Source organism: Poeciliopsis prolifica, unplaced genomic scaffold (genome assembly GCF_027474105.1).
Source record: "Poeciliopsis prolifica strain line A6 unplaced genomic scaffold, Auburn_PproV2 SCAFFOLD002, whole genome shotgun sequence".
Classification (NCBI taxonomy): domain Eukaryota; kingdom Metazoa; phylum Chordata; class Actinopteri; order Cyprinodontiformes; family Poeciliidae; genus Poeciliopsis; species Poeciliopsis prolifica.
In genome coordinates, this window is record NW_026562377.1 from 20,097,483 (window position 1) to 20,116,845 (window position 19,363).

Consider the following 19,363-nt stretch of genomic DNA (forward strand, 5'->3'; position numbering starts at 1 on the left):
ATAAATTTTGCCACAAATTCTCTAGTGCATATACATTTGGACTTTGACTAGACCCCTTCAAAACAAACAAGCATTAATTAATTGAGCCTATTTCTTAGCAACTCATTAACTCAGATAGACCAGAAAACCAAGTGTCAATTTTCTGCTGCTTCAAAATAATGCTTTGATTTGAATCCCAACAGAATACTCTGACATTTGGGTTTAGCAAAGTACAGAAAACAAAATATATGACACAATGTGGCAAAACACACAAGTGGTGCATTCTTCTGCTGCAATTCATATCACAGTTTGCTTTCACCCTGAAAATGCTTCTGGCAATGCTTCATGGAAGAAGCATTGCCAGAAGCATTTTCAGGGTGAAAGCAAACTGTGATATGAATTGCAGTTTATCAGTCCAATCTGGTGGAATAAGCCAGGATCACTGCGTGAATAAAGTCATTTATTGAAATTTTGCGACACGTATAGAATACTCTCACACGTTCCGATTCATTTTCTGAAACCTAATACAGAAAATTTAAGACGTTATACTTGGCAGTTGTCCTCAAAGGACACTTTAGTGAGAAGAAAAAGTAAATAAAATGTCAAGTCTACAATGGAGGCACCGTTTTCACCTCTGAGCTGAGATGTGGACTTCAGGCAGGCTTTGACAGGCGCAAGATTAGATTTTAATTCCATACATAAAAAGCAGAGTGCGTTGGAAAGACAAAAGCCGAGTCCAACTCAAAATTAGCCTGCAATTAATCCATTGATCCATGCACTTTTCAGTTAGTCTGGATATTGGTATCAAGATATGAGCTCAGTTCAGATGAATGCTTTAGTGGCTACATGCAAGCCTGTTGTGATTAAACACAAAATAAGTATCTGGTGACAATGAAAGAAATGACAATGATGGCAGCAGGACATAAGATACTTTCATTCACTGAAAGCAAACAAAACTCAGCTGCTTAGAGTGTGACTTTTCAAAAAGTAAAAGAGGAGGAGTTAAGTGTTTTGGCATGTCAGTGCTCAGTAAGAAATCAAACAGAAAAGCTGCTTCACTGAAGCATAAGATTAGTTCAACAAAAAACAAAATGCAGCCATTGTTAAGGCGGGCGCAAGTCAGGCGGGAGACTTTTAAACATGCAAAATCTGCAACAGTAAGCCAAGCATGGAAGCATCACGAACAAACCAAACTTATCAAATTATGAAAATAAAAAGAAACAAAAACCCCACTTTCACCCATACTATGTTATGGAGCATGCAGCTTCGTAAAAATCCTAACATTACACAGATCCATAAGGCACACTTTCTTCACTTAGCTTTAAAGTGACCACTCATTTTGTTTCTGCATGTCTGCAATCCATTAAACCTTTGAAAGAAAATATTCAATTTAAATCTAAGACTATATTTGTTTTTTTCTTATTAACGTTTTGTAAACAAAGTAGAAACAGAATGGCACATTTTGAAGGCAACCATCCAAACAGTTTCAGGTTGATGAAAAAAAAAAACAACCCACTTTCAAATTACAAAAAAAAAAAAAGAAAAAAAGAGAGACTTTCATAGCTATTATTTTGCTGACATTTAAAATAACTGTGTAATCTGTACTTTGAGAGTGACGTGCTGCTGTGTTTTCAAGTGCTTTTGTCAGCATTGTGAAACTTATCAATCGTCTGTCACCCCCTAGTGGCGAACCTCAGCCATCACCAGTGGCTGTTGTCAGGGTAACTGGGCACCGCGGTGGGGTACTCGGGCAAAGTCGGGCCCTGGGCTGTCTGAGCGACGGCGTCGAACGCTGCTTCCCTCACCGGGGCGCTCTTCCACAACCCGGTGCTCCACTCCTCCTGAGCGCGCTGCATGCTGCCGCCGCCGCCGCGGTACAGCCTGTGCACCTGGGACACGAAAACAGGGGACAAATTGGGACTTTGGCGAACAGGGACGTCTCAATTAATTAGAGTAACACTGAAAAGTTGATGTGCTGCAGTAATACAAACCAAAAGTGATTTGTTTCAGATATTTATTTCTGGTCCTTTTGATGAGGACAGCTGGAATTGATTTCTAAAATAAAGATTACTTTCATCTATGAGGTGGTGCTTTTGGACCAGTCTGCATGTTCTTCTCAGCTCATCTTTATCAAATACTAGAATCTGATTGATGAGCTGAAACCCCCAAAAATCCAAAACAGAATAAATATGTAAAGGAAGCAAAACAAATTTTTGCAAAATTACAAAAATACATCTACTTTTCAGTGATTTTCCTAATTGAATGAGATTCGCCCGTATTTTTGACTTCTGTCGATAAACTCAAAAACTACGCTGAGGGGTAAAATAGTTTCCAGCTTGTTGTTCACTCACCTTAATGAGAACCAGGGCCATTAGTGCGGCCACCACAGTGAAGAGCAGAGTTGTGATAAGCATCACTATAGCGGAGCCCACATTTTGGCTGAAAAACATCACTGTGGCAATCCAGCCGCTTTGTGTCGGTGAGGATGAGATGGAAGTAGCATGAGTTAGTGCATCAGACAGTGCGCACACAGCAAAGTGAATTTAATACAAACATTGTTAAGCAGTGAGAACTGAGATGCGGTGACTCACTTGATAAGTCATTATTAAAACCGCGAGTGATCAGTGCAGTCACAGCAAGCATGTGTGCAATTCTCCTAATATGTTTAGACTGCCAAAACTTGCTTTGTTTCGTGTGTTTATTAGGCAAAAAGAAAAATGAAAAAGTAATTTTTCAAGAAAAAAAAAATGAAGCAGGCTATGCAAAAAAAAGAAGTGCTTAGTTTGCTGAGAAACTACCTTCTTTGCTCTTTTCCAAGGCTGGAGAAATTTTATCACATCACAGACTTTGTCAATAAAACAATAAATCCCTCAAGCACACAAGCAGGTGAAGAAGTATGCACAATGACTTGATCATCAACAGAGCAGTTCATCACTTTTCCTTAAAGTCAAAACGCACACAATTCAGAGATTACATTTTTACGTTTTACAAGAACCTGCGGCCTTTGTCTGCTGTGTGCGTCTTACTCTGGAGAGATAAAAATAAATAAATAAAAGCTAGCTTAAGGGATTACTTAAGGCAACTGACAAGAGTGAGTATAAATTACAGCAGCAGTCTGTGGCCGATGCTCCAATGTGATTTTTCTAGAGAAATTTCGCTGAAGGGAAGGAATGCTAAACTAATAAGCATAAATAGCTCACTGTACTATCAGCCGTCTCTCTTACAGTAGCCTGGTTACCGTCAAGCTAAACCAAGTCTGAATATTTATCATCTCGAAACCACCACATTTTTTATCACACTGTGTGGTGGAGAGTCTGATTAACAGATGAAAGAGAAAGTCCCAGATTGACACAACATCAGATTTCAGTATTTCTACACTGAAATTTGTCATTAGAACAATTAATATTCCCAATAAGTGATGGTTTTAGGCCATGGGTACAAACATGTGGAGAACTACAGAAAAGGTTGCAACCATACTAGAAATCTGTACGAAGAAAAGTACTGAATATGTGGAGGCACAGGGTTCTTTGTAGATAAAAGCAAAACAATACGGTTAATTTCTATGACAATATTTTAACTTCTTTAGTGTGGGGAAAACCAATAATTAAAAGACAATTCAGCCATTGTTTCAATATATATATATAGTTTGGAAGTATCCCTTGTGCAGTTCAGCAAAACAGTAAACAACATAACACTTAGCATACATGTTGATATTCTTTATGAAATCAAGCTTCAGCCAGGCAGCCATTTTATTTTATTTAAATATAAGTGCTCATCTTTGCTTCCATTTGTCTGTCAATTTTTTTGATAATGCAAATAAAAAGTCATTACTGAAGGACACATAGAGGATCACTCTACACTAAAATAAACTCTTTTTTAAAACAAACATGGATCCACTGCATACCAAACAGTGTAAACAAAGATCCGCTCCATGCAGATGTGCTCAGCAGCAGCCCTGTACATATTTACCTTTCTGATAATTTTGCATAAAATTTTCTTAAGCGATAACCTGTAAACCTAGAGAAGATTACCATGGTTTCTGGACTTTTTCTGCTCTCACTGCCAGTTTCAGCTGGCAATGACCTGCGTTAGCATGAGCCACATTAGCCTCCAGTGCATTTAAACCTAACCGTCATGACCTAAATGTCATGACCTAAATGTCATGCCCACGGTTAGTTTCATTGCTTCATTATTTCACAGACAACTGAGCTGTCAGCTGATTCACAATTTCTTCCATTAATCTTGACAATTGAGCTCAGACCAACAGAGCACCTTCATGTCCCAGAAGCTAATATCTAACATCTACCTAGGAGGTTTTCTACTTCCTTGTTGCAGATACAGGAGCTTTACTGACCTTTTGAGGTTTCTCTAAAACATCAGCGTCACTCGCTGCGCTAGCGTTTAATTGCTCACCTTGTCAGTCCTTCCATGTTTACACATTAAATATTTGGACAATAATGGCACAACAAACCTGGCGAACAGCTACGTAACGTCACAATGCAACACAAATGACAATGGAGACTGAACAAGTTTAATCTAAGGATCTTTTAGTTTTATGTGAAATGTCTGACAATGGTATAAAGTGAAAAGTGACTAGATAGCAAAACTCCTTGAGATTATCGCTGATAAAAAACAAACAAACTGGTGGGAATAACAGACAAAGTCTTGACAGTAAGTTTGGTCCAGACTCACCATGTTCCCCATCCAGAGATGCCAATAGCCTGGATAAGGGCCAAGACACACTGAAGGAAAAAGATGAAGAAGAAGGCCATGAAGTTGAAGGAACTATCCGCCCTGCGAACAGCAAAGGAAACACAAAGTCATGATGCAGGAGAGACTCAGAGCTTCTCCATTTTGTCTGATTCTTAAGACTTTTTAAGCGAAAAACTGACAGTATGAAACGTGAAACCGTCAACAAAAGAAGCAGTGGAAAAACCAGAAAGGACAGGTTACAAATTTGACATGGCCGAGAAAAAGCTCCTTTGACAGAGATTATCGCTGAACAACTGTATCAATGCTGATATCAACCAAATATCTGAAAATAATCAGCAATGATTTATAGCTTTTGTGTTTTATTCACATTTTTTTACATTGCAACCACAAATGTCAAGATATTTTAATCTGGATTTTTTTTGTGTCAGATCGACGCAAACTAGCAAGTAAAGTAGAACAAAATATAACACATCTGAAACCGTTCTAAAAATGAAAATCTGAAAAGTGTGATGTGCACTTTATGCAGTTCACTTGACTCGGATACCCTTAAATGAAAATAAACCCAGCCAATTATTTTCTAGAGTCAACTAATTAGCAAATAGAGGTAATCTCAGAAGCTTTCAACATGTTAAAATCTCACAGAGAAAATTACACGTGTTAAACCTGAGGCCTTGGGGCCAAATCCGGCCCGCCATAACTTTTTATGTGGCCCTCTGGATTCCAGGCCAAAGACCAAGTGTGCTTAAATATTATGTTATCAATCAAATCAGTGCAGTTTTTATCTCTTTATTGCCAACAGTCCGTCCAATTCCGTGAGAATTATCGAGGAAATTCACGCAAAATCAACAAATCCCTGCATTTTTTTTTTGTGCTAATACATAATCGGGAGTTCATTGCATATTATTCTCAAAAATTGCCAAAAACTTTCTTACTTGTACTAAACAGCTGCCTTAGCTTTAATTGTTGTCAGATGATATAATCCATGATCTACACAGTGAGAAAATATTCGGGGCTGATGGCATAACAGATGCAACCATTAGATAAAGTCCCAATAAAAACCACAGTGAGATTTGTTGTTGCAATGTGGCGATGTGAAAAGGTTCAAGAGGTGTGAAAACGTTTGAGGTGTGAAAACGTCTGAGGCGAGCGCCGACTCCTGATGTCATCACAGCTTTTAACGACAAAAACAACATGTTTTGATAGGATTTGAACCATTTACCTGAAAGCTTTGTAGAGCGGTCTGAACCAACATGTGTAGCTGCAGGGGCTGAAGAGAAGAAGCCAGAGCAGAGAAAAACCAAAGTTTGTGGCACTTCCCCCTCCAGCCCACCAAGCAATGCATGAAATGACATTTATGCACAGTGTGGCTGAATACACTGAAGACCAGAAGGGGAAAAGGGTGGGAGGGTTGGAGGAAAGAGGAAGTGAGTGATTTTGAGATTAAGGGAAAAGAATATTTTCTTTATGAATGTGCGCGAAAACGACTTACTCATCCAAAGCGTGTAAACTCTCCGCACCAGCTGCTTGTGCGGCGCAGGGATTTCTTCGTCGATGTTTTGGTAAAAGCATGGCTTTATTCGTAAGAACGTCGGCAGTGGAGGAAAGTTATTTACCCGCTCTGAAAGAGGAAGCATGGATTCACAGTCAGTCCCATCGCATTTTCGTTTAAGAATCCAAAAATTAGGAAAACATGAACTTTTGAATTAATGTCTTCATTAATCCATCAATAGGAATTCACTCCCTTTTGGGGGTGGGGGAGAATTCCTATTCAAGGATTATTAAAAACGTTAATCCATAAATAGAAATTCATACAGGATGAATAGGAATAAAAATTTAAATAACACACAAACACAAACCTGCCATGTTGAAATCCCCCTTCCTTCCTAAATAACAGGAACACACAAACACAAAACATGTAAATATCCTTATATATTTAATCATTGTGTGAATTTGTATACATATTCATAATTATTCATTCTTTCGATTTGCATGATACGCTGTTCAACAATATTTGTAATTTCAGGAACAAATATTAAATGGAGCTGTTCATTTAATATGATAAGCGAGAAACTCCTTTCTGCCTATTTCCACTTTGATCGAACTGACGCATTTAAAGTTATCTAATGTTCACACTGCAAGGAATAGCAGGGAGGAAATAGCAGCTAACAGGCTCTGTTGGTGCAGGAGTCCAACCACGATGAGCAAAGAATTATCTGTTTACATGACATATTTGCTTTGAGCGACTGTTTGACAGCGGAGAAAAGTAAAATTGTTCCGACCATGACGTGAATGTGAAACGTGTTTAAACAAATGCTGCTTTTACCAGGTTTAGATGTTTCTCCTCACGTTTCCGTCGACAAATGCAGGGGTCCTCGAAACAGTCGGGATGCGCCTTTCGGTCCCTGTCAAACGCTTTGCGACTGCGCGGCACCGTTTATCATTTTGTAGTTCAACGCTACTCTCTGTGTTGACGCGGCCCTTTCAGGGGCGGCGGACAGAAAACTACAGTTCCCAGAAGGCACGCGAGCGGTAAACGGAAAACGCGTGACCGCAGCGTGATTGCGTTCTTCCGTCTCCACTCAGATCATTAACAACTGGGAACAATTTTAAGAAACTCTTGTCAAACTTTTGAAAACATTAATCAGAAAATTTTCACTGAGTTGAGCAAAACTGTGGGTTTTATAATCAGGATATTATAATAAATATATTAGATTAATTTCAAACATATCTTTATTCATCTTACGTTGACATATTAACTTACTTAGAATTAAATTATAACCTTCAATTTACTATCGAAATTGTGCATTGTATTTTATCTGAACACACGCTGACCAAATTAATGGTCAAATCGCCGCCATATTGACTAGCCTTTGTGCTAACATACAATCTTTCTCAAAGTATCTGAAATGTGCTTGCCTGAGTGGTCTGTTGTGATAATGTGAAAGATTAGAAGTACCAAGGTGTTCTGTTTAACATTAAGCTAGACATTCATGAATTAAACCACTAACAAATACATAATACTGGGAATTGTCTTTAAGCATCTGTTGTATTTAGTTAATTTTCATGTCATTTTTAATGTTCTGTTTAATGTTTTGAAAAAGCAGCTGAATTAAAATGCTAAAATTATTGCAATTAAAATTAAATTCAACTAGTGTATTTGGTATAATTTAAAAATAGATTAAAGTAAGTTTAATTTAGGTCATTTTGATCTTCAGATGTCAAAATCATTCCCAAACATTTTCATTGCTTACACTGTCATATAAAAGCCTCAGTCTAAATTGGTTTAGCTTAACTGCACGTGTTCTACTTCTTTTGTTCTTACATGTTTTTCACACTTTTGTTAGCGTTTAAGGCAAATTTTGCCACACACAGTATGGCGGACATGACGCTCGTTCCTTTTCTGCAACGGATTAGGGTTGATAACGTCAAGCTCTGTGGCCAATCACATAACTCGAAACATCAGCCGGAAACCGCTTCCTGTAAAAAAAATATGTGACATGTTTTGGTTGCTGGCAAGGAGCGTTCAGTACGATGCGGATAGCGTACACTTAATTTACATTTTCTGATTCATCTCTATTAATTTTAAGAGATCAACCCTTATTATCGTAATAAGACATCTTGAAACCCCCAAAACATTGAGCATTTCTTCATCTACATGTCAAGATTTTAAAGTTTTAGAGCGAACGCTGGAGTGAGCGGGCAGCGCAGGTGAAGAAATCCAATGTACCCTGGAAGAGCAAAGAATTGATTTCGACCAATCAGCGAAGGTTATTGATGGACGGGCCCGACTCCCGCCAATTCCGACTCGGGGAGCGCGAGGCAAGCAGCGGGGTGAGCAGAGGGAGAACGCAGGAAATGCGGAAAGACTTTTAGTTATGCTTTTATGAAAGAAATTAAAACCGCATGACGTGTAAAGAAGAACTTGATATTTAATAACCATCGGGGGGCCTTTTTGGTGTTAACGCTGCTCTTGTCGGTGTGTCAAACTTGTTCAACTGCGGACCGCAGTGAAGTGAAGAGGCCCCGGGTCAGTGGCTGGGATGTTGGCGGCGGAAAGCTCATCTGTGGACGGACATTTGGCAGCATCGACTCCCCACACAAGAGGTAATCCCTTGTCCTGAAAGCTTAGACACTTAAAACATGCAGGAATGTTATCGGTTGTGCGGCAGGCAAATCACCTTAACTTGTTGATTAATCAAATTAACTGCAGGTATTAATATTTCTCAGCCTCTGTTGCAGTGTGGTAACTCTGTCAGCCTTACCAGTCTCAGGTATGCTCAAATGCATCGACTGTTCTTGTATCGTTTCATGAAAAAGTTCTTGTTTGGGGTCAGAAATCTGTTCCTGCTGTCTCGGAAGCAGCTGCCCTCTGCACTGTTGTCAACAAGACACCGAATTATTTTTTTTAACCTTATTTGTCATATGGGAGACATTTAAGTGCTGCCACGCCGAGCCTTTGTCTTGTCAACAGTTTCTATTGAACATGTTTTACATCAACAGCTAGCGATGCTGGCTAAGTCTGCTGTTGCGCAGTAGCTGGCGAGTGTCATTAAAGTAGCATGCAAAGCTAGTGGTGTAGCATGGTTGGGAAGGTCAAAGCTGCTCTCTGAAGAGGGCTGTCAAAACTCACTTCTTGTGTTTTTTTGCCTTCTCATATGTCCGTTTTACGGACTGGTGCACCACGGCGCGCCACGCGCGTTCAGAGTGGGTTTTCCACGGCTCCTAGTTGTCTGAAGGGGCAGTCGGTCATTACCTGGCAACCCCGAGGTGCTGCTCACTCTGCAGACTGGATCCGGTTGGGCCTCTGTAGCCCCGACTGAGACACAGGTTGGCGGGAGAGTGAGCCAAACACGGCCACTGCAACCAGCCTCATCTTGTACTCCGTGCACAGGGTTAGGGTTTGTGAATGCAGCGCCACAGGCCTTTGGATTCAACAAGCTTACAGCTCTAGAAAAGTGATTGATCATGGATGCACGTCTGCTGTATCCATGATCAATGAGACAAATGATTAAGTAGTTGGAAACTATTGATTGAATGTGAAGTGTTTATCTGGTCTCCAACAACCTGTGTAGTCATGAGTTTATCGTGCCATCAGTTAATCTCTCTAATCTGCTAATTTTGTTTTCTTTCAGGCATGGATTGCAAATCAAGCAATGCCAGCAAGAAACTTATTCAAGGTAAAAGTGACATGGGGTTGTTTTAAATTTGGTCATAATAATAATGCATCTTCTAACATGGAGACAAAAATTTAAAAGCTTTTAAAAAAAGTTATTAAAGATTTTCAAATACAGTTCTGTGTAAAAGTATTTCATCCCCTACATATGGCTTCTGCTGCCTTTTTTTATGCCAGGATGCTTAAAAAATAATATATTGGGTAAATAATATTGTTTCCAAATTAATATATCATTTGTTCAGGGAAAAAAACTTAAAACTAACTTTGTCCTGTAAAAAAGAAAAAAATACATTTGCATGTTCAATCCAAAATCAGGAATCCATGTTAGGTCTTTAGCAAAAATGAAGTGACTTTAATTAGACTGTGACAGCAAAGCTTTGACCAAAATTATCTTTAAAAAAAAAAACAACAACAGATCATTCCTTGGTTTAAAGAAATGTAGGCCCCGAAAGTCACTGAAGTGTTAAAAACTTGAAAGGAATGTTTTAGGTTTGTCCTAGTTAAAGTCCAGATCTAAATCCATTTCCCAGTCATCACAAACACTTGATATATACTGTATATATTTTTTTACATTGATCCATTTATGTATTTTCTCAAGTTATTTTGGTTTAATAATAAATCAGTTTGATCAAAAACACTAAAAATTACTAAAAACTTTTGTTAAAAATTCAACCCATAGTTTTTTTTTGTTTTTTTTTACAGTACTGTAAAAAATTATCAGTCTAAACAGGCACTCTGCATTTCTACAAAAAAAGGTTGCTGTAATTGATGCAAAGCTGATCATATTCATAATTCAACAGTGAATTATTGACAATGTAATTTATTTGTAACCATCTATTTGTTTTGATCTTTCTTTTCTCTTGTTTCCAGCTCGTCTCCCGTTCAAGCGCCTGAATGCCGAACCTAAAGAAAACCAGCCGCCGAAGCGTCCCTGCACCCATTCCTGCCCTGGACCCGCAGACCCGGACACGCAGAACGAGAACGAATCGTCGCCTCTCTCCGAACGCAGCGGCCCGCCTCTGGTTAACGGCCGCGGCCCGCTGGACGGCTTCCTGAGGCGCAGGTGCCCCGCTTCCTCTGCGACCTCGGACAGTAAAGTGGTCATCGACCTGACCGACGACGACAAATCGTCCCCCGTAAAGCGCCGCGGCCCCCCTGCTCCGGCCGCTTCTCGTCCCGCAGCGAAAACCAAGCAGCAGCGCAAAGACAGAACAGAGGCTGCTGGGAAACACAAGAACGTTACTGACACTCCTGAAACACAGACTGCAGACTTCGTCTTTATTACTGACGACGAGGCGGAGGAAGAAGAAGAAGAAGAGGAAGAAGAAGAGGATCTCGCCACATCTGTCTCCCAGTTGGATACCACTACTCAGGATTCAGACAGCGAGCCAGAGGAGCAGAATGAGTCGGGAAATAAGTCGACACAGTCGCCGTCATCGGCCGGCTCCACGTCTGAGAGCTCACCAGAAAACACAAAGACTGGCGACTCGACGCCAACCACTACACCTGAAGTACGAGGCAGCATGGAAGCAGTTTATGGCTTCCCCAGTTATCTACTGCGCATTTGTTGCTAAAAATATTAGACTCATTAGACGTGTAGTTTGCCATTTTACATATTTTTTAAGAAATTAATTCTTGCATTGCTTAAAATGATCACCAAAATGTTTTTAAGTATTCATTTGCTTTCTACATTTTGATGAATAAGTCTAAAAATAACCAAAAACCCATTTTAAAAAAAGAGTACGCCAACAATTTCTTCTTATTTGCTACTACTGTTCTTGCAAAAATTTATTCAACTTTAATTTTTGTCAGTAAAACACCCCGTACAATGTTTTTTCTCCTGTTGCAGGACCCAAAGACCCCCACCACCCCTAAGATACCAGCAGAGGAGAAAAAGCTCAAGAGGCGCTCATTAAAGGTAAACTTCGTAAAGTTCAGCTCCTGCTGCAGCTTAACAGGGTTCACATGTCGCCTGACAGTTTGGATAAATCTGGAAAAACGTTTGCTTTTCTAGACTTTATCGCCCATCTTCCACACACAAAGTAAACGCCCACATTTCTAAAATTAAATTTGACAAAGTTTCTACAGTTGTTCCTACAGGTTGTGACTCAACAACCTGAATTAATCCTTATGGAAACTGAATACGTCTGATTGCAGAGTTTACAAGAGCAAGAAGAGCGGTTACGGCTGCGACAGGAGAAGGAGCGGCAAAAGGAAGAAGCCAAAGCTGCAAAGGAGAAGAAGAAAGAAGAGGCTCGCAAGCTCAAAGAGGAGAAAGAAAGGGAAAAACGGGAGAAGAAGGAAAAGGAGGAGCGGGAAAAACGAGAAAAAAAGGAGAAGGAAGAGAAAGAGAAGGCAGAGAGGCTAAAAGCAAAAGAGGAGCTGCGGAAATCTAAGCTTGAGTAAGAAAAAGACTTGCTCTGGTTTTTTTTTTGTTTTTCTTTGACGTTGGTCACAAATTTCATGTTATCTATCTTCCTCAGGGCAAAGCTGGAGGAGAAACGGAAGAAGGAGGAAGAAAAGCGAATAAAGGAAGAAGAGAAACGGTTGAAAGAAGAGAAAGATGTGGGTCTCTGAAGAAGCTAATGTTTAGTGAATGTGATTAAGTTGGTTAACATTTAATGTTTCGACTGTTTTCTTTCTGGTTCCAGCGCCTAAAAGCTGAGAAAGCAGAAATTACTCGGTTTCTACAGAAACCCAAAATCCTGCAGGCCCCGAAGGTCAGAAGGTCACCTTTATTACAGATCAGAGACTCATCATCATCACCATCATCATCATGGACTCTGAATTAGTTTCTAAGTGCTTTCTGTCCCTCTGCCTCCTCAGACTCTCGCAGCTGCGTGTGGGAAGTTCGCTCCATTTGAAATTAAAGAGAACATGTCTCTGGCGCCTCTGTGCCGGGTTCAGTGTGACGACTCGGTTCTGGAGGAGCTGGACCGCTGTTTGCTAAAACCTGCCGAAAACCTGAACGCCCTGAAAGACTGGATCAGACAGAAACCCAGACGGTCGGGACGCACCGAATGCAGACAGGCGGACACGCTCGGGTGAGAACGGACACGCTCTGACCCGGTCCGAAAATGACGAGGGCAGATTTACTGATTTACATCCCGAGGGTTTGATCTTTAGCTTAAGAATCAGACGCTCTGACGGAGTAGATGCCAGGACTTTGTGGTTGTAGGACATAGTCTGGTTAAAGTTCCCTTCATTTTCTTTTTTTTTTTTTTTAATGTCATCGTCTTGCTCCGCTGACTAAATAATCTGTTGCTTTTTCAAATAAGCTCATGTAACCAAAGTAGCTAAAACTGATAAGTAAAAAGTAATAACCCTTTTTTTTATTGATTAAATTGAATCACTAGATTATTTGTTTGAACCCTAGATTGTATAAACCTCTACTACTGCAAAATATTAAATGAAGTGCTTATTGTTTATAAATTAAAAATAAATTTGGGACTCCGTCAGAAATACAAACAAGCAACTTTAAGTTATGAGTGGATCTCTAGCCCTTTATTTAATTATAATAATAGAGACTGGAACGTTTCTATCGGGATTTGAGTTTTAGTTTATTTAGGAATCAACATTTTCTCCTTGTGAAATGTGATTAAAACGAACAGAAGTGAAGTAAAACCTCCACCTATTAAGTGAATTAATAGTTTTCATTAGAAAACAGCGTCTGACATCACTGAGGGCCATAAAAAAAAGATTGTGTGTGTGTGTGTGTGTGTGTGTGTGTGTGTGTGTGTGTGTGTGTGTGTGTGTGTGTGTGTGTGTGTGTTTTAACTTTAGCTGCTTGTCACGGATCGCTCTCCTCCTGCTGTGATTCGAATCTAAACCTTTGGAGTCGTCCAAACCCTGTTTACGTCTATTAACTATGCACATACTATAAAACATTTCTAAACACTTATTTGATCTGGAACGTCTAATCTTCCACGTTTGATGTGGAGGAAATCTGCTCTCATTCTTAATAATAATAGTTAAAAAAAAAAGTTTCCGAAATTAAAAACCATACATTTACAAAAGTATTTGACTTTAAAAATGTTGATATTAATTTCAGGCTGCGTTTGCAGAGCACAGTGCAAAGATCATTGTCCAATGTTGGTTCACAGGAGGAGATGCTTGAAAATATGATTAAATTTTCACATTTTTAATTGATATCCTGATCTGCTGACACATTTCGCGCAACATTTTGTTTTCCCAGCTTCCCTGCATGTTTTAGACGTTTTCTGCTGCAGCATAACTGATTCAGCTTAAAGGTTAATTAATGAGATTCTGCTGGAGTTGAAGAGTATTTCAATAATTAGAATTAGGTGTGTTAACCTTTAGTCTCGTATCGCTGCAGTTTTTTTTTATAAATATTTGAAGCTCCTCTTAAAAGAAACGATACCTTCTGCTGATTTGCCGTTGCTCAGTTGACAATCCGTACACCAAGTAGGAAATATAGTTGTACATTATAATTTAGTACTTTTAATCTCGTATTCCTCTGTTCAGAAGATGATTATTTTTTATTTTTACAAATCCAGATTTTGATACTTTATTGAGTGTGAAGTTGGGGAAATGGTGTTTTTCTGCTGATGGAAAGAATGTTTTAGTCTTTTTAAGATGGACAGATTTTAAAAGTTAGAAGTGCTTCTGAGATTCTTCTGGTCAAACATTTTTATAGAATCTGTGCAAGAAGAAACGTGGATTGTAGTTTGTTTTTAATTTCTATTTTGGTCCCTTTGGCTTCAGAACAATGTCTCCAACCCGACTTCACCTTGTGCATTTAAATACTCTGGCAATTTAACGATCCAACTTTATTTAAAGAAAAGTTAGATTTAAACAAAGATTAGAAAAAACACATTGGACTGTTTAGACTGAAAGGTTTGGTAATGAATTAAACCATTTCATTTCTAATGTGGACTGTTGGTGTCAACTACTTTTTAGATGAAGAAATGAAAATCTCCCTCTTAAGCTCTTTTGAGTTTTAAGTAAATTATTAAAGCCTCAATGTCACACCATCTGCCAAAAGACTGGATGCAGCTGCTGGTGGAGGCAGTGTGGGAACCAGACGGAGAGGAATGTCAGGAGAAAGTGGGTTCATCATAATCACGTCACCATTGTGTTGTAGCTTTTCCCGTACCGTCAAGCTTTCTACTGCTCTCAGCAGTAGTTGAATAGTTGAAGAAGTGTTTTCCTGGAAACGCCTTTGATTTCTGTAAAAGTTTGGAGAAGCCTGAAGAAAGTGCGTGGGCGAAACTCCTCTAGAAATGAACTGTAGATGCCTAAAGCTGCCTTTTTTAGGTAACGATCTGTGGACCATCCTGTGTCCATGTTCGTATTTTCTCTTCTGAGTTTTGGTTACCTTGCGTTTCCTCCTCGCTCTGCTCCTTCAGGGACTGCATAGCGTTGGACCCGTCTAAACCGGACGACACGCCGGACCGCAGGCACTACGGACCGATGAAGCTGCTGCAGTTCCACGAGAACTACCGTCCGGCGTACTGGGGCACCTGGAGGAAGAAGAGCTCACACATCTCTGCCCGCTGCCCCCTCAGGCAGGACAAGGTAAAACTGGTTTCCAGGAACAATTAGTTATCTGAATTAAACAAATAGTCACAGCTGTTTCCTTCCACCGCAGGATTTATTGGACTATGAGGTGGACAGTGATGAAGAATGGGAGGAAGAGGAACCCGGAGAGTCTTTGTCTCATAGTGAAGGGGTAAGTGGGCAGGACTGGAGTAGCTTTTGTTGTTCCACATTTGGTTTTAAAAGTAAATTGGGAAGAAAAACATTTAAAATGTGCAGTTTCTTGATCAGAAACCCGCCTGCTTTTTGCAAATTACATCATCACCCTGTGAATGGAGCTCGTGTAAAATGTCTGAAAGCCCATATTAATGATTTCCAGCCGTTTCTGTTCAGATGTATCTGTGCTTAAGGGCTTTAGCATGTTTTCATTTTTTTTTTCACTGCACATCATTCAAAACGCAGATCATCTGGCTGATGATGATGTAAACGATGCGTTTAAAGCGACACTTGTATTCTGAGTAGCTACCGATCACAGCGAACAGATACACATTGATGGGGCTTCATCAACATTTAAAAATGTTCATTTTTAAATATCTTCACAACAACTGCTTAACTGAACAGAAATTATTGACAGGAGGAGGAAGAGGAAGGCGGCGAGGATGACGATGACGACGACGACGGCTTTTTCGTTCCTCATGGCTACCTCTCAGACGATGAAGGAGCTCTGGAGGAGGAGGTCTGACTAAATGTTTTGCTGATTTTGAGTTTGTCAGCGATTTAGTTTAAAGGGGTTGCTGGTCTCTTTTTGTCAAATGTGTCCCGTTCATGTTGTAATTCAAAGACAAACATTAAACAGAAAATCAAAAATGCTGTAAAAACCCCACATTTCCTTAGCGCGTCTTTAAGTAACTAGTTTAAAAAAAAAAACCACGTACATCTCCGCAGGACGGCGGCGACCTGGAGAAGCAAAAACTGCGTCAGACACTGAAAGCCAGAGAGTGGGATGAGCTGATGTCCAGCAAGAAGAAGATGAAGGTGCTGGAGGCCGTGGTCAGAGGCTGCGTGTGGGACGGAGACGGAGCGGGTCAGGAGGCCTTCCAGCCGTACGCCGTGTGTCTGATCGACCCTCTGCCCTCTGTGGACAACAGCCCCACGCCTGCAGAGCTGCTGCAGAAGGGGCAGAGAGAGGAGCAGCGTAAGTTTAAAACGCATTTTCCTCTCAACGGGACATCGGTCACAAATGTTGGATTTCCTTCCTGGTGCAGCCCGAACCTTTTCAAAGCAATTATTGTGAAGAAAGGAATGAGTTAGTTTAAACAGCCTGAGCTTATAGAGCTTTATCTGCATTATTGTTGGAGTGAAATCAAAAATAAAAGCCAACAAGGAAGTTGTAGCACTTCACCCTTAATAAAACCAATAATAGCTGAACGATTTATTTATTGATTGATTTATTTTTTGCAAAAAAATATTCAATTTGATTCCACCAGACAACTTCCAGTCTTGAAGCACAAATTGTGTATTTAGCGTTGGGTGCCCCAAAGAATTATTCATTGTATTTATTGTTGCAATTAGTTTTGTTGTGTTGATCAATCACTAGTTTTTTTATCTAATGTTTCTCAGCTCTGCTGAATTGGCTGAAAGTCTTAAAAACACTGTAGAGAAATTGAAATCTGTTCATATTTTTATACTGATTTATTCTTCTGTCAGATATGCCCTCCATAAGCTTAAACGTAAACCCATCTTATGCAAACACAATTGTCGGCCACCTGGTGACTGTTTGTTATTATTTAGTGAACTGTTCCTTTAAGAGTTTTTGTGAAACTTTACCTTTTCAGAAGCATCTTAACGCTCAGCTGAATCCTCTCTCAGTGCTAGGTCAGCTGCTCCCCCTGCTGCACGGAAACCCCAACAGCAGCAAAGTCATCATCTCCGAGTTCCAGGAGTTTTGTCGCCAGCAGAGCTCTTCCTCTTCCTCCTCCTTGTCTTCGTCGTCGCCGTCTGAGCTGCCCAGTCCACAGAGCCCTCTAGAAAACGTCCCATCCAGGTGAAGCAACGTTGAACCAAATCTCAACGTCGGCTCTTCGCCGGTAGTCGTTCTGTTGACGTTCCGTCGTCTTCTCTCTCAGGATACAAGTGCGGCGCCTCATCAAGAGCAACGCCGTTTACGAGAAGCGCTCTTCCTTCAAGCGCTGCTGCTGGTACGTGCACGCCGACGTGCTGACCCGCTTCGGCCAGGACGCCCTCCCAGTGCCGTGCAAGTGGACCTACCTCACCACCGGAGCCCGGGACGAGTCCCGCGAAGAGCCCCAGGCGGCCACGGGCTCCCAGGGAAACTCTCCCACCACGCCCCAAGCTGCCTCCGCCCAGTCGGCCTCCAACAAGAGGAAGAGCGCCGGCAGCATGTCCATCACCAAGTTCATGAGGAGATGCAACGATCCTGAGCAGGCATGGCTCCGAAAAGAGAAAAGCTTCTCGCCGCACGTTTTTACTCCTCCCTCCCTCATGGAAAACGATGTTAACGTGTCTTTATTGTTCTCTCTCAGGCCGAAGCAGCGGAGACGGACGGTTTCCAGGCCGACACTGAGGATGACTATGACGAAGACTGTATCATTATCTCCACACAGAGTGGTGAGTCACCTGAGAGGAGCAGAAGTTAGGGCTGGGGAAATATATCTTCATGTTTTGTGAAAATCAGGATTTTCCCACCAGGGTGGCCATCTTGTTTGACAAACTTTATTTGTAAATAAAGCTTCTACTAATTTACATTTTGAATTCATGTTAATATTAAAGTCAAGCTATAATTGAAAAAAATTTTTTTTTTACTTTTAATTTTTAATTAGGAGAACTGGCGAAATAACGAGAATAAAGTATTGATTTAATGAGAACTCAAAAAAATTTAAAAATCATTTAAAATTAGGAATGCTGAGCATCTTGTGAAGTTGTTCTCTTGGTGTAAGTTTACAGGCAAAATTAGAAGTTGATGCTGATTTTTTAAAGTGTTATCAGTAGCCAAACTTTTAAACGTTTGTCTACTTCAAAGAATCTGAAAACCGTTGAAGCTTTTTGCTCATAAAGTAAATTTTCTGGTAATATAGCATCTCTGTTCTGTCATTTTGACTACATTCTTTGTAATGACAAAAATTCTCAGTCTATATCACAGTGCATGGAAGGGATGACAAAAAATAGTCACTTTCTGAAAAATATTTGTGATTTGTCTTGAAGAAAAACAGAAATCAATTGAAACCAGATCTGGTATATAAAAACAGAAAATTAGGAATACATCTGAATGCTTCAGTTTATCAAACTTGATCTGACTTTGCAGCTCCCAACAAAGAGAAGCCCTCCCGCCAGGTGGACTGTTCAACGGACGTCGGCGCGTCTGAAACCGCCGCCACGCTCTCCTCAGCCTGAGCCAATCACAGGCCGCCCTTCCCCTGCGGCTCTCCCTTCACGACTCGTTATTCTGCACCCAAAGGAGACGCGAGCGTTCAAGCCGTGTGACCCATCGCCTCCTCAACGCCGGCAGAAGCCAGGCTGGGTGTTTTTTTTGTGTTTTTTTTAAGCCCACCCCACCTGTTTCCCAACAAGGTGTCTTAGATGTTTAGAGAATAAAAGTTGAACATTTTGAAAAGAATCAAAGCAACTTATCAGAGTCTTATTACTAAAGCTTGGGCCGAGATGGAACAAGAAATAAATGTTATAAGAAGCGTTAAGAACACCAATAATCACGGTTTTTGAAACCACAAACTTGCGTTTTGTTTTCCTTTTGTTCCGATTGTACATAATTTATCAGAAGTTAGTGCTGGAAAGCAAGGCTCCGAGTTCATCTGTACATTGTGATCTTACTGGTTTCATTCATGCTGCCTTCATGGGAAGGGTAGAAAACATCTGTATGTGTACAGTTAGTTACAGTGCTGGTGTTTTATAAATATATGTATTTTCTCAAGAATACTTGAACAAGATAAATTCATTAAACAAATAAAATTACTGCACCTTTTA

The 19,363-nt window shown here is 40.3% G+C and overlaps 2 protein-coding genes across 2 annotated transcripts; one reads left to right on the plus strand and one right to left on the minus strand.

Moving 5' to 3' along the window:
- Positions 1-422: 422 nt before the first annotated feature.
- scamp4 (secretory carrier membrane protein 4) lies at positions 423-7,099 on the minus strand. The gene is made up of 7 exons (XM_055058602.1): positions 7,016-7,099; positions 6,549-6,575; positions 6,182-6,310; positions 5,912-6,068; positions 4,672-4,773; positions 2,331-2,448; positions 423-1,868 (listed from the first exon to the last, which is right to left on the minus strand). The coding sequence occupies exons 2-7, from the start codon at positions 6,553-6,555 to the stop codon at positions 1,680-1,682; spliced, it is 702 nt and encodes a 233-aa protein (XP_054914577.1). The 5' UTR covers positions 6,556-6,575; positions 7,016-7,099; the 3' UTR covers positions 423-1,679.
- Positions 7,100-8,405: 1,306 nt separating this feature from the next.
- On the plus strand, positions 8,406-19,363 carry chaf1a (chromatin assembly factor 1, subunit A (p150)). Its single transcript, XM_055059148.1, has 16 exons — positions 8,406-8,796; positions 9,825-9,869; positions 10,736-11,376; positions 11,715-11,783; positions 12,023-12,267; positions 12,349-12,430; positions 12,517-12,585; positions 12,692-12,909; positions 15,235-15,403; positions 15,477-15,557; positions 15,999-16,100; positions 16,310-16,559; positions 17,234-17,408; positions 17,491-17,809; positions 17,908-17,992; positions 18,687-19,363. Exons 1-16 carry the CDS (start codon positions 8,733-8,735, stop codon positions 18,773-18,775), a joined length of 2,703 nt encoding a protein of 900 aa, XP_054915123.1. The 5' UTR covers positions 8,406-8,732; the 3' UTR covers positions 18,776-19,363.

Coding starts and splice junctions, on each gene's coding strand:
- scamp4 (XM_055058602.1), bottom strand. Junction 6,069..6,181: donor AGTTTACACGCTTTGGATGA/GTAAGTCGTTTT, acceptor TCTGGTCTTCAG/TGTATTCAGCCACACTGTGC. Junction 1,869..2,330: donor TGGCCCTGGTTCTCATTAAG/GTGAGTGAACAA, acceptor TTCGTGTCCCAG/GTGCACAGGCTGTACCGCGG.
- chaf1a (XM_055059148.1), top strand. CDS start 8,733: ATGTTGGCGGCGGAAAGCTCATCTGTGGACGGACATTTGGCAGCATCG. Junction 12,910..15,234: donor AGACAGGCGGACACGCTCGG/GTGAGAACGGAC, acceptor CTGCTCCTTCAG/GGACTGCATAGCGTTGGACC. Junction 15,404..15,476: donor GCCCCCTCAGGCAGGACAAG/GTAAAACTGGTT, acceptor CTTCCACCGCAG/GATTTATTGGACTATGAGGT.